General features: G+C 40.5%; 2 protein-coding genes across 2 annotated transcripts; one reads left to right on the top strand and one right to left on the bottom strand.

Moving 5' to 3' along the window:
• The first annotated feature begins 100 nt into the window (after positions 1-100).
• LOC120906976 (histone H4) lies at positions 101-437 on the top strand. Its single transcript, XM_040319024.1, has one exon. It carries the CDS (start codon positions 125-127, stop codon positions 434-436), a length of 312 nt encoding a protein of 103 aa, XP_040174958.1. The 5' UTR covers positions 101-124; the 3' UTR covers position 437.
• Positions 438-5,197: 4,760 nt separating this feature from the next.
• LOC120906973 (histone H2A) lies at positions 5,198-5,633 on the bottom strand. Its single transcript, XM_040319023.1, has one exon. It carries the CDS (start codon positions 5,594-5,596, stop codon positions 5,222-5,224), a length of 375 nt encoding a protein of 124 aa, XP_040174957.1. The 5' UTR covers positions 5,597-5,633; the 3' UTR covers positions 5,198-5,221.
• Between the last annotated feature and the right edge of the window lie 5,213 nt (positions 5,634-10,846).

Below are 10,846 nucleotides of genomic sequence, written 5' to 3'. Positions count from 1 at the left end.
TCTTAAGAGCAAGGGGAAATGCGTGGATGAAAAAGTACAAATAGGGACGTTGAGCTCGAAAACGCTCATTCGTGATCGTCAATTTGAAGTGTGAACATCGTGAACGTACAATCCTGTGCTCATCATGACTGGAAGAGGAAAGGGAGGAAAAGGTTTGGGTAAAGGAGGAGCCAAGCGTCACCGAAAAGTGCTGCGAGATAACATCCAGGGCATTACCAAGCCCGCCATCCGCCGTTTGGCTCGGCGCGGAGGAGTGAAACGTATCTCCGGCCTCATCTACGAGGAAACCCGTGGCGTCCTGAAAGTGTTTCTGGAGAATGTGATCCGTGATGCGGTCACTTACACTGAACACGCCAAGCGTAAGACCGTCACCGCTATGGATGTGGTGTATGCTCTGAAGCGTCAGGGCCGCACTCTGTACGGTTTCGGAGGTTAAATTCAACGTGCTCTAACAAACCTCCAAATGGAGTCTCAAATCAAACGGTCCTTTTCAGGACCACAATACATTACTCAAGAGCTGTGTCTTTCGCAACATTAAAATGTTTTATTTGAGAGAAAAAATGTCTTTGATGGCTTCTGATGGTGGGCGTATAACATTTTACTCGCATAACAAGCACTCACACTGCTGTATATTCAGTGCATTTACATGAGATGTCGTTTTGTTAATGTGATTTTTAACTTATACGTGTGCGTTTGAAGCGTTCTCAAAGGCAACGGTTAAAGCGTTGGTTAAAATGAATCATTTTTCTTTCTTGCTTTTTTATCTAAATTTTCTAATAAAAATATTTTTTAGGGCAAACCTCTAATCTTCTTGAAGCAACAATCGCCGCGTGGATCATACCGTTTTTTTGCATCAGCTCGAATATGACTTAAACATTTGCATCGTTCCTATATACTTGGGATAACTCATCAAAAAAGGAAAACTGGTGATAAAAACTACACCGTTTACATCAAGTTTGTGAATTTATTATAACAGCTAACAGCGTCAATGCTGCCTTTGACTCCGTAAATCACTCAACGCTAATTTCAAAACTATCAAGCTATTGGCTCTCCTGTTATTTAAGTGTTTGACATGTTACAATGAATATTTCGTCCGGAGTTCCACAAGGCAGTATTCTCGGCCCTATTCTTTTAAAATTTTCATAGATCAATGTTATGTACGTTATACCAGATTGCGAAAAATTGTTTTATGCAGATGAAATGAAAACGTTCCTACCGGTATCTGATCAAACCGATTGTTTAACTGTTCTAAATTGTTTAATTGGATTTAACCCATGGTGGAATTCCAATTTGATGCGTCTCAACATATCAAAATGCTCTGTTACATCCTGCCCTAGGAACATTTTAGAAAATATTAGAAGACTGGAAAATATTAGAAAGAAAAAACAAAGAATATAAATGTTAATGCGGCATTGTATAGGATTTTCCCTTTCACTACAAAATTAAAATCTATGGCTCTAGTATTCTCTAGGAAAATACCAACACAATTATTCATTCATATTCTTTGGAAAGGGCTAACAAGTCTCAAGCAAGAGCTACCCGTCAGATACTTTAAGTAAGATTTGCTAGCAAAATGATATGAAGATGTAGAATTAACTCAAACTCCAAAGTCTATGCTGTTAACTGAATGCCATATATTTTCTTGGGATACTGACTTCATTTGGTATACTGACTTAGCGATGCTCCGCGACCGATGTTTCCATTTTAATTTTTACAATTGGTGATTTTTCCCCACCTTCCGTTATCATACAAATGTTTCCCAGTTATTATCCAAGACAAACACCCTTGGACCTCATAGATCGCATAATTAATTATTTGGTAAAAGTAACGCTCAGCCCTCTACGTTACGCTAGCGTTACACGTAACGCTTGTTTAGCGCAAACTCAAGCATCATTTTTTAAAGCCTGGTTTTACCGTCATGTATAAGCAAAACGAATAGATAATCAATCATGTTGTATTTTTGATTATTTTTATGCAATAATGAGAATATGACAAAATTGAAAACAAATAAAAAGAAGTTCAGGAATCATCTTTGAAGAGAAGACTTATGGAAAATATATGAATACAAAAAATTATCACATTATTATTATATTTTTTATTTTTTACATCAATAACCGATGCTTATAACTACTTTGAGAAATATTTTAATACAATTCTACAAATGGATATGGATGTTATCATAAAAAACTTAGTTATTTATTTGTCAAACTATTGGTATTACAAGAATTTTTAATGTCATAAAAGTATTTTTTAACCTCGTTAAGCGCCCTTGCAAAAAGCCCTCGCACCCAAAGCAACTATCATTCCAAATTGCCATAAACGTAAACGTTATGTTTATGTTTATTTGTCTATCGATGGACAATAATGCCCTCTCGAACCATTTTAGCAATGTTTTACAATGAGTTCTTTACAATGGATTACAATAACATAAAACATAAAACATGACATAAAAATGTGCACTATGGAACCAAATTTAACACAGAAACACGATCATTAAACTCAGTTGGCGAAATCCTCGGCTCAAAAGCGTCGCTGACTGCGTTGAAAGCACGGCACATGAGTAGGAATGGGTCAGAGGAGCCAAATTGCGTTCTACGATCGTCGAGGGCCAACATTGCCCGAGTCCGGAGCGGCCTGGCCGGAACGTACAGGTTGATGGCAGCCAGTAGTGACGGAGAGTCAATACGGCCGTCGAGAAGTCCCGTGATGAACGACAACCTGGCTTTTCGTATACGCTCACTTAGGGTGGGTAGCCCGAGTAGTAAACACCTAGTCCGGTAATCGAGCCTTTGGTTCCATGAGCGAAGTGCAAATCGTGAAATTTTGCGCTGGATTGATTCCAATCGAGCTAACGGACGCGCTGCAGTTGGCCACCATACGATATTTGCATATTCCATTAATGACCGGATAAGTGAGCAATAGAGCGCCTTGGTGCAAGGTATATCAATAAGCTCGCGAGTCATATTGATAACTAGTCCTAGCATTCTATTGCTGGTGGCTACTACGTGATCCAGCTGATCCTTAAATGATAGTTTTGTATCGAGCAAAACACCTAGATCCTTAACACATTGTTTTCGCGCCAAGGACTGTCCATCAAGCGCATATTCATACAATGATGGGCAGCGAGAACGACTGAAAGTAATGGCTTCACATTTATGTGTGCATAGGGATAAAGCATTACGGTTGCACCAACACTGGAACTCATGCAAGGAAGTTTGCAGTCGGGCGTGGTCTTCTGGTTCACGAATAACACGAAAAATTTTCGCGTCATCTGCGTACAGTAGATGATTATCAGCCGGAAGGATCAATGTCGCGTCGTTGATGAAAAGAAGGAACAGCAAAGGACCCAGGTTGCTGCCCTGCGGGACTCCAGAAGATGCATGCACTGGACTTGACATGTACGGGCCTAACTTCACAGAATATTGACGATCTGTAAGGTACGATCTAAGCCACATTATCATAGGGTTTGGGAGACCAAGTAAGTCGAGTTTCGCTAGCAAGATGGAGTGCGATACACTGTCGAATGCTGCCTTGATATCCGTGTAAATAGCATCTAGTTGTAAACCGTTATCGATAGATTTATGGCATTTGCTAACACATTCTAGTAGATTAGTCGTTGTAGATCGCCTGGGTACAAAACCATGTTGATTCACACTAATATAGTTGCAGGCCGAGGCCAACAATGGCTCGTAGATTAGCATTTCGAACACCTTTGCACACACGCTGAGTGAGGTTATGCCACGATAGTTTACAGCATCATTCTTAGGAAAGATTCCACATCTCAGGGACTCCTTAAAAATCTTCATCAGCGAGGGAGCAAGCGCAGAAGCACACCACTTTAGGATAACGGCCGGTATACCATCTGGGCCAGGGGTATATGAGGATTTGACACGTTTGATGGCAGAGGTGAACGTATCGACAGTGATGACTGGTAGCATAGGGAGCAGTGCACCAACAGGTGTGTTAGAGAGAGCATCGGCCACATCTTCTGGACCAGTAGTTTGAGAAGCGCATATATTAACGTTAATACTAATACAAACGTTAATAGGCAATCAATTCATTTCATGTGTTTAATTTATCTAAATAAACTTTCACTATTTTGTATTTTCTACTTTGGGAATATTACTCCAATCAAAAGCTGTTCGCGTTTTGAGAACTTTAAACTGTAAGACTATTTTGGCTATATCATCGTGCCTTAATGAATAATAATAAATCTGTATTGTAATTGTATTTTAAGTATTAAATCGCATTGATATCGAATTATCCTAAAGCAAATAACCAAAATTTTCTGCGAAATGTAAAATATTTTATATACAACAGGTGTGCACCGGTCGGTAGCGAAGATGACAAAAACTCTATAAAATGCTGCTTGGGAATTTTAAAACGGCAAGTAACGCTACTCCTATGTAACGTAGAGGGCTGAGCCTTACTTTTACCAATTATTTAGATGGCGTTACTACCGGTTGCAGAGACTTTGATCACCACTAGATGGCGTTATTGAATGTGGAGTGACATATGCGTTAGGGGCATTTCAATCCATTGTATTTTATTGGCATTCCTACTTTGCAAATGAAAGTATCGTTTTAAAAAAGAAATACTATAAAATGCTACACATATTTGGGTACATGGTTATGTAGATGACGGGTAAAAGGAATCATTGTTGAGATTGTTTGTTTGTATGAATCTTCCTTATTTTTGGTCCCCCTGTTTTAAAGCCATTTCCAACATTTCCCGATATAAAGAAAATCAAACTTTTGTGAGAACTTAATTTCTCCTTAATGCAACACATTTTTCGTTGACCGATACTTTCAACATTTTCTCGTGGTTAACGATAAATCAGGTAAAAGTGTCCTTTACTGTTTTCAGAAAAGGTCAACACACAAGTATCACTGCTTGCATTTCTATGGTAAAACCAACTCTCTTGACAAAGCTACCTGGAAAAATGCACACATCGCTAACGATATGCTGCATTTTGTAAAATTCGTAGTGATGGGTTACAGAATTAAAAACATCAAATGATGCTTTTTGTGCCAACGAAAGGCACATTTTTTACCTACATTTTGTACACAGTTTTATGCACGGTTCTTGATATATCGGGATTTTTTTCCTTTCTAGTTCTCCCATATCAGCATAAATCGAATAAAATGTCTTTGGCAAAGTTATTTGTCGCCCTGAAAAGGACGGTTTTGGGTTTGAGATGAAGGAAGCTTTGTCACACAGTTTAAGCCTTCTTTTCGGTCTTCTTGGGCAGCAGCACGGCCTGAATGTTGGGCAGCACACCACCCTGAGCGATGGTTACTCCGGACAGCAGCTTGTTCAACTCCTCGTCGTTGCGGATGGCCAGCTGCAGATGACGCGGGATGATGCGCGTCTTCTTGTTGTCACGGGCAGCGTTTCCGGCCAACTCAAGCACTTCAGCGGCCAAGTATTCCATGACGGCTGCCAGATACACGGGTGCTCCGGCACCGACGCGCTCGGCATAGTTACCCTTGCGCAGGAGACGATGAATACGACCAACGGGGAACTGAAGACCGGCACGGTTGGAACGGGACTTTGCCTTTCCCTTTACCTTTCCTCCCTTTCCACGGCCAGACATGGTTAGATTTGATTGGGGAACGTTTGTAAGGGATCACGAACAACACGATGTTCCCTTTGAGAAGGGTCTTTTATACTTTTTTTTTTTTTGTTATTGATTTTTATAGAGACTTTGAGCCTTTCGGCTTCATTCGCCTCTTCGGAAACTACTTAAACCTAACAATCTTCTTACCCAGGGCATTTCCTCCCTGTGTAAACCTTAATCCGAGTTTGCTCGGTTACCTTAAAACTAAGCTTAAAACTAAAAGGAAGATCAATTTATTTAATTATCAAATTAAGATCAATATTAATTTACGACACATATTATTCTGATAAACTAAATTTCTTCATAAAGGTTTGTCATACGGAGGAATTTGAGGAGTTTTCGCTGACATTTGGGGTCGGGTGATAGGATGATGTCTATGCTGGTATCAAGATGGCATAAGGCGCGTTCGGTGGTATATCCATGGCAATCGGTGAGAATATGACGAACAGTAATGTTTACGCCACAAAAGCTGCATAACGGTGGACTGGACTTTTCTAGGAGATAGGAATGTGTAAGCCGGGTGTGTCCAATCCTGAGGCGTGATAGCACTCGTTGGTTCTGGCTGGAGTGTGTGTCTTTCCAGGCTGTTGTTGATGGTTTGATGGTTCGAAGAATAGAATTTTGTTTCCGGTGCCAGGTGAGGTTCCATTTTTGTCAACTATTGTTTTGCTCCATTTGTTGAAGTCTCTGCGGGCTATGGTTGTGTTGTTTTCTGGAGGACGGAGCCGACCCTGGTTTGCAAGTTGGTCAGCTTTTCTCGTTTCCGCTGATACTCGAGTGACCAGGTATCCAGCAGAATGTTATAACCGGGGAGTTATCTAGTTGATCTAATAGTTGGATGTACGGATCTCGGATGTTACCATGTTCTAGGGCGGCTAAAACACTGGCACTGTCGGTGAAAATAATATTTGGTTTATTAAGGCAAATACCTTCTTGCGCGGCGACTATCATGGCTATTGCTTCAGCTGAGAATATAGAGGTATGGTCTGGTAGTTTGATGGCACAACTGTTGTTGGAGGAGAAAATACCGAAACCGGCGGATTCATTAAGGACAGAGCCGTCGGTAAAGATATGATGGTGATTCTGGTATTTGCTTTGGATGAGACTGGTAAAATGATGGCCGGCGATATGGCTGCAATTTCCTGCACGTAGTTTATCTTTTAAAGACCAGTCAATTGTAGGCGGTTGACGATACCAAGGGCGTCCTCCGCGTCCGGTAAGCTTGCTGATATGGGGAAGCTGGTTGTTGGTAAGGGCATGAAATTGTGCATTGACTCTGTTGATAAATGATTCGGCTTTGATGTCCTTCTCTAGGATGCGTCCTGCTGCTGCTGTTAATCTGTTGGTGATAATGTAATCAAAAGGAAGAAGTCCGCTCTCACAAAGTAGAGAGAGGATTGGACTGGTGCAGAAGGCTCCAGTTGAAAGGCGGATGGCTGTATGGTATATGGGAGCAATACGCTTCTCAAAGTTTTCTCGTTGCCGAGAGACAATCTCAATACCGTAGAGAATTTTGGGAAGCAGCCAGCTATTGAGGATCTGCAGAAGTGTTAGACGTGATGCACGATGTTGTCCAGCTCCTAACATCCTAAAGAGGTTCAGTCTGGTTTTTGCTTCTTTTCTTATCCGGTTGGAGTGGGGAATGAAAGTAAGTTTTGTGTCAAATGTAACACCTAATATTTTCGCTGAGTTTACATTTGGTATGATGTGGTTGTGAAGTTTGATTGGTAGTTTGCGATGAAAGCCCATTTTGCAGATATGAAGGATTTGAGATTTGGAATGGGATATTTCATGACCTGTCCACCGAGACCATTGCCTTATCTTGTCAACTCCTTTTGGAGAAGCTGACGAGACGTGCTAACAGATCTCGATGAAGAGACCAGAATGATATCATCAGCATAGACAAAAGGTTTGATTTCATATGGAATGGAGCAAAACAGAGATTCTATACTGATAAGGAAAAGTGTAGGAGAAAGGATGGCGCCCTGAGGGACACCGTTTTCTAGAGGATATGGATTAGAAACACTATTACCGATTAGGACTCTAAATGATCTGTCTGTAAAAAAATTGTCTATGAAATTAGTGAGCCGGCCACCAAAGCCCCAAAAAGCTAGTTGAGAAAGAATGGAATGGCGCCAAGTGCGATCAAAAGCTTTGGAAATATCTATGATGGCAAAGTCTATGTGATGATCCTGGTCTATTGATTTTTGAATAGTATCATCTAATTTGGCAAAATATGTTTCGTGCCCAACCCGCTCCGAAAAGCGTGTTGGTCAGAGCTAAGCAGGTTTCTGTCTTCTAATTCTTGCGAGAGGCGGCGATTAACCATGCGTTCTAAAACTTTACCCATGCAGCTAAGGAGGGAGATTGGACGGTAGCTATCAACGTTGTGGTTAGGTTTGTTAGGTTTGGGTATGGGGATAGTTAAACTACTTTTCCAATCATTAGGAATATTACCAGAAGACCAAATACTATTGTAAATGTTAAGAAGGGTGGATTTAGATTCTACAGGGAGGTTTTGCAGTAAGGGATATCCTATGTTATCGGGACCAGCAGATCTACCTTTACATTTCCTTATTGCCCAATGGAGTTCAGTTAATGTGAAAAGACTATTGTATTTATGTTCAGTGGCATCAGGGAAAGAAATTGGAACAGATTCAGTGTTAAGTTTATGGGTTTGAAAATTACTCGGATAATTGTGTGTGGCAGAAACATCAGAAAAGTGGATGGCAAAGGCTTCAGGTACTTCAGCAGGGGCAATGATAGTGTCCTGGGTTTTGAGAACTATTGTGGAGCTTTGTTGATTTTTACCATTCAAACAACCGACTCGCCTCCACACTTCCTTGCTAGATAACTGAGGATTAATTTCATTAATGAAATTATCCCAGTAATTCTTTTTGGCAAGACGAACTGCTTCCTTGGCAAGTCGATTGGCTGTACGAAATTCCTCAGCAAAAATTGGTGTGAAAAAATTATCCGGATTTTTGCTAGCTCGGCGGAATTTACGCAAAGCAGCTCTGCGAGCTTTAATAGCTGCAGCAACTGTTGCGTTCCACCATGGCTCACATCTTTTTCCAGGTTTTCCAGTTGTACGGGGAATACTCCGAGAAGCGGCGTATTCAATGCATGCAGTAAAGCGAGAGAGAAGGGGATTTTCATCAAGTGGAAGATTGAATATTATTTCTCTTTGATATGCTGCCCAATTGGCCTCCTCATATTTCCACCTGGGGCGGAGAAGAGGCCGCTGGGGATTTAAACTACTGTGGATTAAAAGTGGAAAATGATCACTACCATGAGTGTCATTAGAAAATGTAACTGTGAACTGCTGTGCCATAGAAGATGACACAGCGCAGTAGTCAAGTATGGAGCCTTTGCCGTTTATGGGAGAAATACGTGTAGCAGATCGGTTTGAAATTACTTCCAGACCAATTGTTTCAAAAACACAAGCAATGCTGTTCCCTCTGTTACATGAGGTCGAGCATCCCCAGGTGGTATGTTGGGCATTAAAATCCCCTAAAACAATTAAATTATTATTAATTTGCTGAAAGGTACTAGTGAGATCGGAAATTATTGTAAAGGGTTGATTGAATGAGAAAGATATAAACATACTATGGAGCATTGTACGGGAGAAGAAATTTCTACAACTACTGCGGGAAGATTAGTGGATATAGCTATTCTATTTGATGGAATGTGTTTTAAAATGCCTACAGCTACACTATGATGAGGTATGGTTGGGTGTATGTTAGTGTACCAATTGTATCTATTAAGAGGAGAGCTGAGGAGAGAGGGAACTGTCATTACTTCTTGAAGGGTGATTATTGTTGGATCGTGTCTATTGATTAGTAGTTTTAGTTCTTCTATATTTTGGTTCATGCTTCTGATATTCCAGGATAATGCAAATATGGATGAATAGTTATTCGATTGATATGATGAATTGAATTATGTAGTAAAGGAAAAATGGATAAAAGTTTATGCTTATAATCAGAAGGATATTGTTAATATTGAAATTATAAACTAATCTACAGATTTCGTGTTAGACCTAAGAGTTTTTTTAGAGGCAACAGAGGGAGAAGGATTGGATGTGGGAGGGTCGGGGGATTGGGATGAGGGAGAGATGGGGATGATTTTTCGGGGTTGGGATTCCTCTTCCGAGGAGGGGTGTTCTTTTGGTGGGAACGTTTCCGTTTGTTAGTGGTGTTATTTTGTTCGTCTGCGTCATTTTGTTTTACATGTTTTACTTTTTCTACTTTTTCGTCTTCATTATCTTCTTCAGTTTCTTCTTCAGTGCTTTCTTCCGTGCTTTCTTCCGTGCTAAAATCGTCTAATTCTTCTTCACTTTCATCCTCTTCAATTTCCATTTGAGATTCTATTTTCTTTTTTCTAAACTCTTTCAAAATTCTTGCACATTCTTTTCATAGTTTTATCCTGATCTTCGATTTTTGTTGTTAGATTAGTTGCTGTTTGTGTAAGCAAAATTATCATTTTTCTAGAGATTCATTCTTTTTCTTGAGTTCTTCAATTTGGGTGTCTTTTTCATCTACTGTGTGTGTCTGTTGTGCGTATGTGATGCGGTTTTGAATGGGACTAGAATTTGTGGAATGGGTAGCATTAAGCAGAACTTTACGTGCCTCACCGTAAGAACAGTTGTTGTCGATCTTGTACTTGATGACCTGTTCTTCTTGAATGTAGCGGGGACAGGTACGAGACGTGGTGCTGTGGTTGTCCTTGCAGTTTATGCACACGGGATCTACGGTGCACTCTCCATGCGCAGGGGTACCACAGTTAGTGCAGGTAGGCGACAGTTTACAGTGAATCTGTGTATGTCCAAACTGTCCACACTTAAAACACTGCATTGGTTTCGGGTAATAGGCTCTTGTTTTTACTTGTAAAGCACCAAGGCGAATAAACTCCGGAATGGAGGTAGCATTGATTCGAAGCAGAAAAATGTTTGTTGGCACAATTTCACCATTCACTTTACGCGTAAAACGTCGAGCATTCATTACTTTTTGGTCACTCAAGTTCTCCAAAATATCTTCATCACTTAATCCTTTTAGATCCGGAGCAAAAATTACACACTGAACACTATTGAGGGTCACATGAGGAGCAACTTTCACAAGGGATCCATCGATTAACTTTGTAATTTTTGAAGCTTCTCGAAGTGGCTTTGGTTCCTAGTTTTCAGCAAAAGCTTCTTTCCACTGTCGATTTTACGGCCAAACTCACTAA

Source organism: Anopheles arabiensis (assembly GCF_016920715.1).
Source record: "Anopheles arabiensis isolate DONGOLA chromosome Y unlocalized genomic scaffold, AaraD3 chrY_contig0002, whole genome shotgun sequence".
NCBI classification, from domain to species: domain Eukaryota; kingdom Metazoa; phylum Arthropoda; class Insecta; order Diptera; family Culicidae; genus Anopheles; species Anopheles arabiensis.
The sequence above is the reverse complement of the archived record's forward strand: the minus strand, read 5'-3'. Positions and strand labels throughout refer to the sequence as shown.